Genomic DNA, 17,701 nt, shown 5'->3' on the forward strand with positions numbered 1-17,701 from the left:
TGCGAGGAGGACAGGAATGTTAGTTTCCCAGTAGATGCTTTGGATCCAAATAAATTAATGAAGGATTGAGTCTGGTATGGTGAGTTTTTTCATAAAATGGCAAGGTGTAACAATACTGCTGCAACATTCTATAGGCTACTTGGAACCCCAGCATTGATGTGCAAATTTTGAATCATTTACAGCGGAAATTCTTTAGACACAATTGGGACCCAGGAATACAGGAAAGAATTGCTTGGGACAAACAATATTTGGCAGGGAGGACTGTAATATACCCAATTTTGTGAGTGTGGAAATTACTAAGGAGTTTGCTCAATTTTGATGATATTAGTAAAAAGGCGGCAAATATTATTTTATTAAAATGGTGGCAAAAAGTCACTTAGTGGAGAATGGCCCCCGCCAATAAAATAATTTTAAAAAGGGGAAAATCTAGAAGCTTTGAGAGACTCAAATGGAAATTATAAAAGGAGGGTGGACTCATTTTGTTATTCTATTTTAACCCATCATTTTCTCATTGCTATTATAGAGGAGCTCAAGCAAGTTTCTGCCTTGAGGGTTCCAAGTGAAATCCTCACACTAGTTTCGGTGGATCTCTTGCCACCTGAGTTAGTCTCTCCTTCTTCAGGTGGGCATTATTGCCACCGTAGTTGGAATATTTTCCAGTGTTATTACTGAAGATCTAACCAAGTTTATTTGCAGAGGAACTTCAGTATTGTGGAGCAAAGTTGTTATTGCAGGAAGACAAGGTTCATCTTTGCAAGAGGCCAAAGATTTTCAGTGTTACATTATGTTTCAAGGGTTGATACATATATCTGGGTGCTATGCGTATAAATCAGTTAAATAAGGGGCTCCTGTAGCATACCCGTGACCATAGCAGAGATTAAAAGGAAGCAAATTAATGGGGTTGAATTTCTTTAGCCATCCTTGCTGATTTTTCCTCAAAGGGCTGAACATTGAATTGATAGTTCACTGCTGTGGATGTCCAAGCCAAATCTGAACCCAAGGAGTGCAAATTTGTGGATAAAGAAGGCAAAGATATAGTGCTCGAAGGCACCACGAGTTGGCTAAAAGAAAGGATTGAATCTCATCTCCATAAAGATGCTAACTCATCCATTCAAGGGCACGAGCTTTTATCTGTAGATTATTGATTGTATGGTCACTGATTTGGGATCGAACTGCCAAGAAGAGGCTGTTATCTATTGCTGAAGGAGACTGAACAGACCCTGGTGCATTGACTAGGCCCCTTGGTGAAGAATGAATGTGTGTAGCTGAAGCTTGAGGGACAAACTGCTATCTGGTTTATTGTACATATCACCGCAGTCCATATTCTACCAAACCAAATTCTATTCAGCTAAAAGAGTACGGGTTTGCATCTGTTTTGTTGATTGATGTGAAAATTTCACTACTGAAATTCTTAATGCAGCAACTAGAATTAATTCTTCTAACTGTAAATTAATTTAACAGTTTATTGCTAAGACAACAACAAATTAATCACTGCAATCTTCACAAAAATAAATACTGCGGAAGATAAATTGGAAACTGATAAAATACTAGCACACACAAAAAATATAACACCGTTATTTTTGGACAAAAGTCACCGGAAAAACCCAATGTGGGAAAATCAGTGAAGCAGCCGAGGGTTTTTATTATTAAGCAGTAGTGAGAAAATTTTGAGTACAACTAGATGCCCAAACTGGCAATCCACTCTCTGTTGCACCGGTTTTCCCGCATTGGTTTTTTCGGGGACATGTTGTCCAAAAATACCGCTGTCCCTTGTGTGTTTGTCTCATATATTGTTTCATTTTATGATCTGTATGTCAGTGTAGTCTGCAGTAGTGTTTTTCATCATTGTTTATAATTAAACAATTTGTTGAATGAAATAAAAAGTAGGAAATGATAAACCAATGACTGCAGTAGGATTTATGTTTGTAAAGATTCAAAAATTTTCACATGGTATCAGGGCATTGCAGATCATAGGAAACTGAAGCCATCAGCTAGGAGATCCCGCAAATCTACTGCAGAGTGTAATATCCCTTATTAGGGGTATCCCTCAAACACAAGCAAACTCCAACCAGAGATGGACTGGGAGGGCATTTACCAAATATGTCGCCTCTGAAAAGAGGACGAGATCTAGAGGCTACCTGGCCCTTTCCAGACTCTGTCTAAGAGCATAGGAGAAAAACACACAAGTGGTATAGTAGCTGGGAAGCTCAAAGAGATAAAAATAACAGTAGTGCAACATACAATAATGTATACATGGAATATAAGCAGATACTCGAGAAATGCAGAGAGAAATGCTAAGCCATTTTATCATACTGAGTAATGGAAAGAGTACAAGAGGTGATTAGAAAGATAGCACCTCAACTTGCACAAGGTAAGTGAAGAAATACACTTAGAAGGGTAAGGAAATGGCCTCTCTCTGAACTGCGTCCAAGCTGCCGGAGAACTGTTGTGCTGCTGCTACTGCTGGAATCAAGTGAGGATTTGGGGCTATTCCCCTCCTCAGAAAATGCTGAAACTCTAGAATCAACCTCTGCTCAATAAACCCAGAAAAGCCCAAAAAGCTTTTCTAAAATAGCTAACCCTCGAAAATCACCCCCTTGAGGATCTACGCTATCCCTCAAGGCTCTGCGCTGCCCCTGAAGAGAATCCTCCAAAACTCTACCCGAGACTCTGCCAAAATCCTCCAATATGCAAGGGCTGATCCCTTGCTCAATCTCCAAGCTCAAATCCTCCACATAAACCCAGTCCGGAGCTCCTACCAAAAGAGACTGTGTCCTCCCCTCTCAAGACTGCGCAGTCATCAAAATGCTCAGTTCCTCCTCAACTCCAGAAATCGCTCCTCTTGCAAAATACTGATGAAACTACCTTAGCCGAGAAGGCACTCGAAGTCCCCCGAGGCTAAGGGTGAGATCTCTGAATAGAGACACTCGATGCACTAAACAGTGCTGCAGACAGGCTAAACAGCCAGCGTGCTCTAAGTCGAAGTGACTAGCTCAAATGCAACATAATCCAATGCCGAAATGAGGAGGCTCCTCTCTCCTTTATAGCATTGGCCTCTCTCAAAACCCTAAGGCCCACCTCCTCCAACGTAGCCTCTCTCTTGCCACGTGCTCCTTCTCCATCTACGCAGTCCTTCCAAGTGTCTACGTGGGCCCCCTTCTCTACGTGGTCCTTTGGCCCCTTTGGCTCCCCTTTTAAGTTACAACGTTGTGCTACTAGAGAGTGACTTTATTCAAAAAGTGAGTTATGTCTCCCTTTCCTCACCCTTTTTATTTATAAATAACTATAGAAGGCAAAATTGAGCAAAATCGAATATTCCAATTAGCCATGGCTAATTAGGAATATTACACAGAGAGGCAGCTGTCCCAAGTGACAGTGTTGTTCCAGAGCCAGAGATGCAAAGGGACAGTGATGCAATGCAAAAGAGGTGACACAGAGGCTCACGCAGTGCCTGCGTCAGCTTTCTGAGCCAAGTGAGGGTGACGTAGTAGCTGGGAGGAGCCCACGCAATAACTGCGTCAGCTATCTAGGCCAGCACAAAAGAAGAGAGGGGCAGATCAGACTCACGCAGAGCTACGTCATCTTTCTGAGCCAAGAAGGAGTGACGCAGTGGCCAAGAGGAGTTGATCTAGCTCACGCAGTGACTGTGCAGAGCCTGAGGAGCTCAGATTCTTCAGTTGTTGGGGCAGAGGGAGCAGTGCAAATCGAATCTGAGGTGTTGGTGGCACGCTGTTGCTGCTGGTGAAGAACAGTGTCTAAGGAAACTGAACCAAGGTAGAGGAAGACACTACCTTAACGGATTTCTTGCCAAAGAAATCTAGGTCCGGGTTGCTGAGCAACAGCAAAAGAGGATTATAGAAGGGGTGATTCGACATTATTTGGCAGGAGGATTTCCGTGAAGGAAATCGGGACTCGGAGGGAGTCTAGAAGGAACCTGTTCCTTGGAGGATTTCTAGCATGATGACGAAATGCAGCACAACGATAGGTGAAGGAGTCACCTTGGATAATTAGTTGAAGTAGCATGTCTTCAACTGATCTCAGGAATCATCTTCTTAGAGATGATCTATGTTCTTATCTAGGTAAGTCAAAGTGTTGACTTCTGTTGTAAACGTACTATCTCTCTCTCTCTCTGTTGAACTATTGAAGAACATATAAGAAGAATTGATCAAGGGTTTCCCCACATTGGGGTTTGTCCCTGGCTAGCGCCACATCTTGTGTCCTCTTGTCTTGGCTTGTCTTCTGCGATTTATGTTTATGTTCCATCTGCAATTTACTTTAATGCTAATGTGATTGCTAATTTGGAAAAGTTATGGAGCTAACTGTGAAAATTGAAATAAATTGCTCTAAGCATAGAACATACCTAAAATTAACATGGTAGTCCCCTATTTAGCTGGGGGGTGTTGCAAATGGTGCAATCTTCACATGTGGCTACAAAGGACCCATATTATAACATTAATCTATGTGGCTAAGACCAACTCATGTTCATTTAACATAATAAACGGTCATGATTAAGGCTGACCTGGTCAATCTTCTGTAGGTCCATAAACCCTCTTTGGGAGGGTGCCCTATTTCTTTAAATACGTATAAACACCCATTCAAGTATCATTTGCAAACCATTATAGTAAGCTATTGCTCTCTCCATACACTATTACACCCTCTTGATGTCTTGGTGTGATCTTTGTGCTTGTGTTTGTATAGCACTCTCATGATCTCTTACTCTAGTACACAAATGGTTCAGCTCTAGTGAAATCACTCTTTATCAATTGTTGTTTCTCCTTTTTATCGCAGATTTTAGGGCTCGTTGGTGGTTCCATTCAATCCTTGCTATTTCTTGTGATATTCAACAGAAAACATTTGTATTGAATTCTCAGTGTCATGAAGTCTTGTATCAAGAATCAAGATGCTTCATTTAGATAATTCATTATTGCTCAAAAATTGTGTATCTGCATTTTACACATCAAGATTTTTCAGTAAACATGACTTGGTTTAGGAATTTTGTAATGTCCCTGTCCCCATAGGAAGCTTATGATGGAGCCCGCTAGCCTAGAGTGGTTCCCATAGGCTAAAGCGGGGAAATAATTGATAAGGGGACTTAAATTTGCCTAAGGAGACTTTATTAGAGAAGGGAAAAGGACGATATTTCCTAGGCAAGTGGGGGGGGGGGGTCACTTTAACTTTATAAAGTGAAAGTATCATAAAGTGACTTTCTAAAAGTGAAATTAATAAAAAGAAAAAAATATATATAAAGAGAGAAAAACAAAAAGGAAGGTGAAGGGGAAAAGACAAAAAGGGAAGGTGAAGATGAAAAGGCCATCCCAAACTCATTAAAGAAGGGAATTGAGGAGGCTCCCTGCATTCGAACATTGTGTGAGTTTGAAGAGAGAACTCTTGGAGAGAGTTGGAAGAGAAAGCTGAGGGCTTTGGAGCCCTAGCTGCCATAGCAGACTTCGGTGTTGCAATGATACCCCCTAGTCTGAGAGTGAAATCACTCAGATTTCACCGTAGAGCTTCAATGGAGAACGAGATTTCTGAGAAATATTGAGGTACTCAGGCTTTATCAATTATTTTTATATCCTTATACTGTATTTCCCATCTCTTTGACAGGCTGGAAGACTTTCATGGGAGAATGGAGTACCAGAAATAAATTTGAGCCAATAAAGGAATAAGGGTGTTGCAGAAAGCTAATGTTCCTACTCACTGGGACCCACAAGTTATCAGAAATCTGTGTGTACAGTATTGTGGGGCCAGCCAAGAATTTCTATACGAATATCAAAGAGTTATCATGTTGATAATCACGAGTTTCTGGAGGAGAAGGGTTCGATTTTTCCTTGGAGAATAAAGGGAACGCAGACAGCAGTCTTCTCTGGTTGAATTTGCAGCTGAGAAGGAATGAAGCCACCAGTAAAGACAGGTCAAACACCTTGCTGCAATTTTGGAAGGTCTGTGAATAATTCTTTGCTGGTTCAAATAGTCAGTAAATAAGACTCTAGCTGTTCGGGTGATTTGGAGGGTAGCTACTTCAATGCAGGGGTGATTCCAATTATCAAAGACAGAACTGGGTCATTCTATCGCTTCTGGTAGTTGCTGTAAGGGCCTGTGTATAATCTCAGTTCAGATTAGAAGTAGTGGGTGCTAAACAATGGCTGTCAACTAGCATGGACCTGTGCCTCCAATTCTGGGCAGCGTATTTCTCAACTAAGCTGGGAGCTGTCATTTCAGATGGGTTATAATTGTTGGCTATCTCTATTGATGACTGTCTTCAAATATCAGGTTCCATATTACTGATTCCCTCACTGTATGTTCAGATTTCCATAAAAAGAATTTATTCTGTGGGCTGCCTTATTATATATCAGTGATGTTGTGAATTTTCTGAGCACATATGGTGAATGTATAATTGCTTTCTTGAATGCTGGATGGTGCCTGTATGTTGAACGTATTGCTCATGAAACCACAGTCTTATAGAATACCTACAGCGGAGTGCAAACTAACACAGCTCACACCCAAAACTCAGATATTTTTTAGAAAAAAATCAGAATTTAATAAGGCAGAATATTACAAATTTTGCAATCACATTGAAACCAAAAAATGAATCAGGAAATGATCAAGCAATATTTTCAACTTACTACCACCTACAGAAGCAATACTTTCATGCAGAAGGTGGACCTCCTTTTAAGTAACCAAATTTATGACATTCAAAGTGTTACTTTCTAAATCTTGTATCAAGCAATTTCAGTAAGAAAATGCACTACTGCTCAAAATTCTTGTCCCCCTTTTTATACCTCAAATTTTCAGACTGAAACCGACTTGGGTCAAGAATTTTGCGATAGCATTCGCACCACTAAATGGATCAGGAAATAACAAAACAACAGTTAAGATTCACCACAACCTACAGAAACAGCACTTTCTTTCAAATAGGCAGGTCTTACTAACCTGTAATTTTTCTCTTGACAATATCCAATCAAGTTTATCAAATTCTGATGGTGCACCCGAGATAGTAACTCTACCTGAAAATAATGAATTGCATATGATCAAGTAAGTTGCTTCATAATACATTGACATTAATTCTAAACTATATAGCTAGGTGACAACTCAATAAACTCCAAATGCCTGTACAATTGTAATTCCCTTTCAAATAATCTTTCTAGGTGGATCTATTTTTCAAAATTCAATCATAGACACTCTAAAAATATGCTCAAGTATTTGAAGGAAACTTTTATGCGGAAGGAAAATGTTTCAAGGCATCTACAGCTAACGAGGTTTGAGGTAGCACAAGATTGTGGAGCTGCTAATTGGTAACATTAATCATAAGAATCTCTCAGATGAGTATTAAAATACTGAAACTCATAACTAGGCAAGCAATTGGAAGATATGAGAAATTGTTCTTTTTAATATTGAAAGAATTTTTAAAGAAACATTACAATGAAATTTTGTGCTGTTACAAAGTGGTCAAATAAATAGATTTGAATTGATCATTACTGTCAAATAAGTTTTACCAAGAAAGATTTCAATTATCCAAGCACATCAGTGACCAACCATTCAGAATGTGACATTTGATGCAGCGTATATATTTTACAAATACAATTGTTATGGCCCTTCAGGTCTTTATATGTTGATTTTTGTAGCATCGGGAGGTACTCCCGCATGCCAAATTGGCCTCCTAAATTGGCCAAAGAAAATATTAAATATGAAAAATAAAAATTATTATTTCTGGCCTTCATGTAAGCCCCAAAAGTCAAGTCAGCCCCACCTTGTATGGTGTGACCCTTGGTCGAAACCCATCCAGTTTGACCACTATTGTCATGTCCCTTCTCAAACACGTTAGTAACAAGGTGTTGCTACACAATTTGGCACATTTTTTACTAAGGAAGAGGACCCCACACTTTCAACTTAGGGACTTAGGGGCCAAATTGATTTTATTTAGCCGCTATTGGAATGTGGGGGCCACCCACATAGGAGTTCGAATTAACCATTCGATATGCTTGGAGGGAAAATCGAATGGGTGGATGGAGGGGCCCACATGAGGCTAAGGGAGCCCAAGGAGTTATAAAGAGAAATCAGCTCTCATTTTGTTTTCATCTTGAACATTTGCAAACAAACACACTTTTTTACGCTCTGTTGCTTAGTGAGTCCACCGGTTGTTTAGCCACGAATCTTTCACGCGAGAGATTCAACCTCTTCTTCAGGGGACCATCCATGCCCGCCTTAGGGAGGCCGTTCCATAGGAGTTTCAGGGAGTTCAGCACAATCACACACTTCAGCCAACAGCGCAGAGAGGGAACTACATATTTCCTGGGCAGCCAGAAACACACAGGAGGAGTTGGAAGCCAGCAAGGAGGTTCATTGCTTGCTGGGAGTTCTGGGAGCTGAGGAGGCTGCTTGTTGAGGACATTTTCACTGGGGTTTGCAGCCAACTAAGCCAGTGCAACAGTTATACGAATTTCTGGGCATAGGGATTGCACAAAGGCCTGTAGCAGCAATTTCGTGGGGCTTGGGAGAGTAGCTAAACTTGGCCAAGAGCCATTCCTGAGCAAGGAGTTGGATAGCACAGGTAAAACCAGCATTTCAGAGGTGTTTTCAGAGGGATTTGCAGGTTGTTTCCTGCAAGTCGAATTTGGCAGCAAAAGCTGGGGAGAGGCTCCAAGGAGGCTGAAAATCCAAAGTCAAAACCAGTGAAATTCCCTTCTGGGTTTTTCTGGGTTTTGTCCAAGGAGTCCGTGGCTAAAAAGATATAATTTTCTGGGCAGTTTTTTGGCACATTCCAACAGGTCGAAGTCCACAAGGCAACAGTTTACTGGAGCAGCGCAGTGTAGAGTGGTGCAGCAGCTGGGCAGCCTTCAACTCAGCTATATTCCCACCTAGGGTTGGTCTTGCTTGTTCATTAGGACAAGCCCAGGTGCACCATTCCATTTCATATTGTATCTAGCCCTCTGATTTTTAATAATATGACTCAGTTGTTCCTAATTGGCAGCATTTTCATGGATGTCTAATGTGTGTTTTTATTTTTATATTCTGCTGCACTATTTACTTGCTTAATATCACTCACATTCCTACTTAGGAACATTACAACTATAAATAAACCATTCGACCTCCTCAATTCATCATCATCAATTCGGATCCCAAAAGCAATTAGACAGCTTTTCACATGTGCAAAGCAAAAGAAGACTGAGGTTTGACAAACGAATTCCAAGCAGAAGTTTGACTCGTTGAGCAGTGTTCACTAAAGGATCTTTTGGACTGTTTCTGACCTGCGTCGACGAAGATATATCTGAGCATTTCACCGAATATTTGACTGAACTGTTCACCGAAATTCTGGTCATTGACAGAGCTGTTTGACCAGCATTGACCGCAGGTTTACTGAGGCACTTTGACCGAATTTTCTGAGATAGCAGCATAGGCCAAAATTCAGCCTGTTGACCAGATTTGACTAAGCTAAACAGAAGTCAGATATTCTCTCTCCTTTGACCAGGTTTGACTGGTATTTGGGCTTGGAAATTGGCACAGATTTCTAGACAATTTATATTGTAAACTTTGTTGAAGATTGAATTCTCCTTAGAAGAAAAGTTGGCTGGGTTTTTCCCAAGGTTGGGTTTTCCCAGGGTAATCTTGTGTCTCTTTTTGTGTCTGGCTGTCTCTTTATGATCCTATGGTTACTATTGCATTATAGTTGATATTTTCTATGTATAATTGCTTAATGATATAAGTGACATAAGACAACTTGAGAATACAAATCATTGAAAGTAATTATCAAGATTAGAAAATCAGTTTCTATTATAAGAAAAATCAACACAGTATCAGAGCCTAGGTGAAAGAGCAGCCATTATAGTACTTTGAAGAAGTGAAGCCTTGGAATAATTTGAAGTCAAACCTAGAAACACAAATTCACAATTACTTGATTCCCTTATTGTTTGACAAATGGCTCCAATCCTTAGAACTGAAGACAGGTTGGAAGGTGGGATCAACTATCAATCTTGGAAAAATCGAGTACTTCTCATTTTGGAGGAAAATGACCTTCTAGAACATGTGGAGAAAGATATTCCAAAACCATAGGGAGTGGAAGAGAAAGCAAAGTTCAAAAAGAGTGAGGCCAAAGCAAAGAGAATTCTTGTAGACTCCATAAAAGACCACTTGATTCCTCATGTTAAAGGACTAAAGACTGCCAAAGCAATGTTCAATGCCCTAGTAAAATTATATGCAAGTAGCAATACTAACAGGAAATTAGCCTTGAAGAATCGTCTTCGCAATATTAAAATGACTGAATCAGATTTTGTTACCTCTTATCTTATGAAAATAACTCAGGTCAAAGATGAACTTATAGCCATTGAAGAGAAAATTGAAGATTCAGAATTAGTTACAGTTGCTCTAAATGGCTTTCCTTCATCATGGGAACCATTTATTCAAGGATTTTGTGCACGTGGAAAACTGCCATCATTTGATGATCTATGGGATGATTGTATTCAAGATAAAACTAGGTTGCTGGCTAAAATGAACCTCAGAATGAAGAAACTCAAGCCCTTGTTGTGTTGAATTTTGTAGCTATGGTCAGTCCTCATAATTAATATTTTAGCCCTTGAAATATATGTAATGATTAATATAAGACATGTTATTCATGTTGGTTTCAAAAGAGAAAATTTTGAATTTTAATTCTGAATTTTTGGCTTCAAAGTTGCCAAATCGGCCCTCCCTCAAGTCAAGCCACTCCCAATTGAAGAGACACCCATTCGACCATCCAGAAGTCTATATATAGGACACTTGACCTCCTTCAAGCACAATTCAGATCATCACAAGACAAGATATCTTTTGGGCATGCAAGCAAAGGAGAAGAAGAAAAGAAGACAAGGACGAAGAATTTTCTCTCTCTATCTCTTTGAGCTTTCACGTTGTTGAGAAATCAATAGGGCTATAATTAGGGTGATTTATCTTATACTTGATAACTGCTTATGATGTATTTTTACTTTTTCTTGATTATTAGCTTCTTCACCTAATATTATGTTGTCCTTATCATCAAACAACTACCAAAAACATGAAGATTAATAGTACACAAGAACACAGGATGTAAGCTACAAGCCAAGGCCAAAACCTCCTCTTGAGGGAAAAACCCATAAATCTCCTCTTCTTATAGAGTCTTCAAATGATGAATTCCAAGATCTAGACCAAGACCAATACCCTTCCAAGACCAAGCCAAACCTTCTTGATGATGTGCTTCTTCTATCCAAGTCAAACCCAATCAAATCTCTTCCAGCTACACAATTTTGACCCCCAAACACAGAATTTCGGCCTTCACTGCAGGTCTGAAATTTTCGGCCCCTGCAACAGTGGTTGCTTCCACACGTGTGAGCAAAATTATGGCTTCCAAGGCTTCCTTTCTTCTTTTCTTGGGTTTCTTCTCCTTCTAAGGCTAGTAGGTGACCTAAAAGTCCTTTCTTCCACCAATTTCGACCTTCTTTCTGCAACTTGATCATTTTGACCTAGTAGTTGCAAAAACCCTAGCCTTATCTTCACACGTGAGAGAGAGAGAGAGAGAGAGAGAATCAAGCCAAAAACTTCATTCTTCTTCCTTTTATCCTTCTTCGCTTGCCTTTCTTCTACCTCTTCTTTGCTTGGATGATGAGGAATGAGTGAATGTACATAGGAGGTCAAGTTCACTCCTATATATAGACTTCCAAGGAGGACGACATGCCTTAATGAGGTCAAATTCTTAGCTGCTAGGCCCACTTGGTCTTGGAGAGGTATTTTGACACTTTAAACACAAAAATAATTCTTTTGACATGTTACAAGATGCCCAATGGGGTCTTCTTCATATGACAATGACTCTATTGACTTCTTGACTCTATGACAAACCCTAGAAGCACTCAATGGGTGCTTGACCTATAAATAAAATGACCTTGAGCATGAAACCCATGCTACAAAAATAACAATAATAATTTTTCTTTCTTTTTACAATATACAAGAATCAAGAGTACATTTCATATTTATGAAGACCAAACCTAGTTACATATTTCAACACTCCCTCTTAACTAGGGAGGTATTCATAATGGTACATGGACATTCTCATACTGAAGAGATCTCATAAGAAGAGTCGGATTGGTAAGCCATCTTATAAGCTATTATTTCAACTTATCTCATTGTATCTCATCATACCAACCAACATTGTCACATAGCAAGGCCTTGACTAATAACTCTATCTCTCCAAAAGATCAGAGCACAATGTTGGCGAGACAATGATTTATAGACACCATCATCATTGTTTCTTAAGGCACATACCCCACCTGGATGTTCACAAGGTATGTCCTTTAAGGACAATTCCTGTCTTGGAACAACACATCCTAAAGGAATCTCCTCTTTGACTACTCTTACCTATTGGATGCCCTATCGCACAAGGTTACTTGGAAGCGGGAGCGAAAGCAAGGAGCGGAAGCATGAAGCGAAATTTTCAAAAGTTCCTGGTTTGGGAGCGAATCAGGAGCAAATTTTTATATAATATATATTTTTATATATTTTGATGCATATATGTCAAGTTGTAAACAAAAGCATGTAGAATGACGAATTAGATATAAAAAGCATAAACACATGGATTACACCATATAACATCAATCATCGAGAAGTTATAATCGTCATCAACCATGTCCACAAGTTACAAGTTCTTATTTATATAGGCATGTAAGGGTGCACATGTTAGGTTCCTATAATACTAGTGATTCCCCCATTACTATTGTCATTGTAACCCTTATTGTTATTATTGTGCCCCTATTGTCCCCATATTGTTATTAGTGTGCCCCATAAAAGCCCACTATTTTTATTGTTGTGCCCTTATATTATTATTGTTATGTCGGCTTTGATTATATTATAACTCCTTAGACTCTTATATATAGAAAGGCGGTTTAGTCATTTGAATCATCAAAGAATTGTTCAATTGTGTAATGTAAAGGAGGTTGCCCCCTCAAAAAGGCTAATTTCTAAGGCGTTGATCTTTCTTTTCTATCTTTTTGTGAGCTGGTTTCATAACATTTGGTATCAGAGCTTTGGATTCTAGGGTTTCGTTGCTCCAAACGGGCCATCATGGCATTTTCCCTATAACTTTTTTTCTGCAACGTTTCAAAAGCTAAAAAAAACCATTTGAGCCGAAATCGTTCTGAACTTTGGGTCCGAATTTCCGATCTTGTCTCACTATATTTTTGGAGATATGATCAGAGGAAGTTAGGGTTTTTGCAGACTCCCGAATTACATTCCAAACAGGTGACCTTGAGAAAATCGTCATAACTTTCTCTCTGGGCATCAAATTGAAATTTCGAAAGAAGTTACAGAAAGAGGACGGACTATCGTTTTTTGTGTATCTTTTTCAAATCTGAAGGTCAAACAGTGACACATGGCACATCGTACAAGTTCGCTCTACTGAAAAATTATATAATTAGGTCATCTTGGGAGATTGGGCATAACGCTTTCTTGGAGAATCCAATTTTGATAAGACTGGTGGCATTGGAAAGAGGACTCAGAGGGCTACCGTAGGAAGCAATTTCAGACCTTATAGATCCGCAATTATATAGATACAACAGATTCAATATCGAGCTTCTACAAAGCAAAAAAATGTGTGAGGTCCTTTTAAAATTTTGCACAAGTTTGGATTGAAAAATTAGTTTGAAGTTCAAAGGGCATAGTGAAGCAAGAAAATGGAAACACCTAGTAAGCAACTTGAAAGCTCTAGCATGACTCATGAAGAAGAAGAAGAAATACAACATGATATATCAAAATTACGACATCAAGTGCAACAAATTTCACTCTCACAAAAAGTAACAGAAGCTAAGATGGATGGTTTAAAGAAAGGCGTGGAAGATAAGATGGATGGTTTAAAGAAAGGCGTGGAAGCTAAGATGGATGGTATGAAAGACAACATTGAAGATTTGAAGAAGGACATGGAAGGTTTGAAGGAAGGTTTGACAAAGTTGCTACAAGAAAGGCTTCCTAATGGCGAAAAGGTAATAGAGAAAACTCATGATGAGAACAAAATAAATGTTAATCATGATTTCATAGACTCTAATGGTGGATTGAAGACCCACCATGTTCCAAAGATCGATATGAGGAAGTTTGATGGCAAGGATCCCATAACATGGATACTACAGATGGAGCAATATTTCAATCTCCGTAATGTGCAAAACCCACAAAAGATACGTATTGCAACTTTATATTTGGAACCAAATCAGTTTGTATGGTATCGATGGCTTTGCTCTCATAAACAAATTGTCACTTGGGCAATTTTTACGGAAGAAATGATAGCACATTATGAGGATACAAAAAGCAACACTTTTTTTAGCCAACCGATAAATTTCAGAGAAAAGGGTTCAATGATGGAGCACATTGAGGACTTCCAAAAATTGAATATAGGGTAAAAGATATTCCAGAGGAGCATAGGATTGATGTGTTGATTTGGGGTAGCATCGGATGTTCTCTAGCCATGAAAATTGGTGGAGAGGCTAAAGCACATGAGATCTCCAAGACCCAGAAATGGTTTGGGAAATTCTAACCAGTTTGGGAGATATTAAAATAATTATTATTTTTATTGAGTTCCTAAGTCTAAACTTAGAAAAAATAAAATATTAATAAGTATAAATATAAAACTGGGATAGAGGGTTCCAAAAGTCATGGATCAACAAGAAAAGTATAAGAAGAGACTTGAGGGCCAGTTGGAGAACACACTGAGGGAGACCAATCAGCTCGATTTCTAGAGCGAGGTTAGCTGAGAAATTCGAACTAGTTGTCTAGAGAGAAGCAGGAGGCAGCAAGTACGGAACAGAGAGTCGGGAACAGCACCAGGGGAACAGCGCAAAGCTTGGAGAGGCAGACGCAGAGCCTCTCAGACAGTGTAATATCCCTCCCCTTAATAATAAATAATAAATAATAAAAATAATAATATAATAATATAATAATAAATAATAAATAATGCAAAAATAATAATTAATAATAATAAATAAATCACTTAATAATAAAAATAATAAAGATAATAAATCATAAATGTTAAATAATAAATGATATTAAAAATATATACAAGAAAATAAATAAAAACAATAAAAATAAAAAATTGTAATAACCATACTAAAACTCTAAATAAGAATAAATACTAATAGAAATAAAACAAGAAAACTATCAGAAAGAAGGAAATAAAACAAGAAAGCTAAAAATCAAAAGAAAAGTAAAGAAATAAAACAAGAAAGCTAAAAATCAAAAGAAAGTTGCATGTAGACACATGGAGTGTGTGCATGTGGTTCCCCTTCCAATGTTGTTCTATTTAATAGATGGTGAGAAAGATGAGAGGCATTCCTGCATTCCATCATTCCGAGAGTCTATCTTTCATTCTCTTGGGAGAATGGTGTACTAAGACTTAGGAGTCACTGGCAATAGTACGTTGATTGAGGGCTCAGGGGTGCCCAATTGGAGCAAAGCCTTGCGCAATTGAGCCTATGGTTGGGTGGAGAGTCGTCCCCAAAACCTTGTTGTCATCTGGCAGACATCGATCACAGGTAATGTAGGTATGTACTTATTTGTTGATTCTGATTTTAATTAGGAAATTAATTTTATATTTACTTTGGGCTGTTACATATGGTATCAGAGGTTAGGCTCAACCCTTAGGGCCTATGGGCATCTTAAAAAAAAAAATGTTTTTTTGTTGGGAATTTTTTTTAACTCGACTTGTTTTGAAAGTCACAGGATCATTACTTCAGAGAGGCCGCATGTTCCTTTTTGGTCTACAAACCCTCGTTGTACACGTAATTTTTAATTTCAGGGTTTTCAAGAAAAAAAATAGCTAAAAGCCAATCTAACTCAATCGCAAGACTTAAGATCTGTCAGTGCATACTGGCTGCATCGTAATATTTTTATGATGTTCATTTTTAAAGACTGTCCTATTAGTAATTTCCACAACAAATCTTATTGTGTACTGTGGTTAACTTCATCTATTGCTCATTGGTTGACTTATGTGTAGATCCTTAGGTTAATATTTTCACCATAACCATGAATGTTTCCGGTTGCTGGTTGAGGGGTTGATAATTGTCACGACGCATATCTATTCATCTAGATTACTTCTTCTAGATCACACTCTTTTAACTACTTAATGGTAAATGATCTACTGTCAATTTGTTAGCTTTTGCAGGTCACACTCTTCCCTTGCTTATATTAATAATCGATTTCATTTTTTTCCAAATTAAGATCTAATGTTTTCTTTTCTTTAATCCTTTGCATAGATCCAATATTCAATCTCACTAAGGAAAGTCGTGAATTTAAAAGTTCTCTTGAAGTATTTGAAATATGATGATGCTTTAACTTAAGTGAATTTATGAGTTTCTAAAAGCCTGATATTTATATTTGGTGCATTTAAAAAAAAAAACGTTTCCATCATATCATGATTTGAAACTTTGATGTGCTGAAAATTCACTAACGATCCACTAAAATATGCAAATGATTCAGGGATTTATTCTATGTTTTGGGCTTAAGAACTATAAATGGATCTTGGCTGCATTCTGATCTTTGTATTTTATATCCGTAGTAATCACCAATGACTAGAAGATTCATAAATTAAAAACCTTAACCACATCGTTGGTACAAAAGTACCATTCTGGGTTGTTTTAGTTCAAATGCTACTCCTTGAAGGCTGAGACCTCTGGCTGCTCCTAGATCACTTAGGAAGTAAGAAAATTGGACTGTAATCATCCATGTGGAGGTAGCATAGCATATTCACAGATCTTTGGAAGCCTTGACCTATTTTTCTTATCAGTTTTGTGGTTGCAGAGTGTTAAGTTTTTTTTTAAGCAGCAGATCTAATCACATCCTTAACAGCGCTTACTATATCTATTTTACTAACTTGGTCTGTTGGCAAAATTCTGGAAGAGGACATAGGCCTATAATTGTCTTTTCAAATCAGATCACAAGTTTCTTTTGAGTAATATATAACATCTGCTTTAGGGCATCAGATCACAAGTTTATTTTAAGTAATATATAACATCTGCTTTAGGGCATTAAGGGAACATCAATGCCACACATCAATGCCGCACATGATCTTCAACCTTTGATTGTTTCAATGGCCCATCCTCCATTGATTGTTTCAATTTTGCGTTGTCTTTTAAACTTTGCTTCGGCCAAGCGTTTTTCCTCCAATCGGTCCACCATAATCACTTCCTTCTTTCCTGGCCTGTAGCGTCCTGTAGAGCCGTTTGCTACAGCCATGGTTCAGCATCCCTGTAAGATATTTCTCTTGGATAATCGACTCTTGGTTTTCTTCCATGCCTTCCAATTACAGGAATACCTCTGGGTTGTAAAATAAATGTCCCCTCAAACTACAAGATCTGTATATGTATATGCACTAACTAATGGCAGTTTGGACTGGTGGGTAGACTTAAAATTGTCGGAACCGACTCGCATAGGAAACCCATTTCTGAGCAGTGGTCTAGCCGAGTTCCTGGGAGCAGTGGTCTAGCTCATGTTCGGTCCTTCCCATGGAAATATGCTTTAAAATTCATCTTACTAATAAAAACATAAAACTAAAAACAATCATCATGTTTGAAGGACGGTATTACAAGTATTTTTTTTGGAAATTGTTTTTAAATTAAAAAGTACTTTCCACTTATATAGAAACGGTGTTGGCATGCTTTGAAGGGACTTATAATTGTTAAGTAATTTTAAATAAAAGTAAAGTTAAACTTTAGTTATATAATTTCAC

At 38.3% G+C, this 17,701-nt stretch overlaps 1 protein-coding gene across 7 annotated transcripts in view; it reads right to left on the minus strand.

The window, feature by feature from the left end:
* Positions 1-17,701, minus strand: part of LOC149180873 (protein MALE DISCOVERER 1-like) — a 333,331-nt gene that overhangs the window by 84,090 nt on the left and 231,540 nt on the right. For all 7 annotated transcript variants that reach the window (XM_089416349.1, XM_089416350.1, XM_089416351.1 and 4 more), the window contains one exon: positions 6,931-7,004. In XM_089416349.1, coding sequence (XP_089272475.1) covers positions 6,931-7,004 — 74 coding nt within the window. The remainder of the gene's footprint in view (positions 1-6,930; positions 7,005-17,701) is intronic.

This window comes from Pinus tabuliformis, chromosome 3_2 (genome assembly GCF_031772625.1).
Source record: "Pinus tabuliformis cultivar Carrire ecotype Pingquan chromosome 3_2, CPIR1, whole genome shotgun sequence".
Classification (NCBI taxonomy): domain Eukaryota; kingdom Viridiplantae; phylum Streptophyta; class Pinopsida; order Pinales; family Pinaceae; genus Pinus; species Pinus tabuliformis.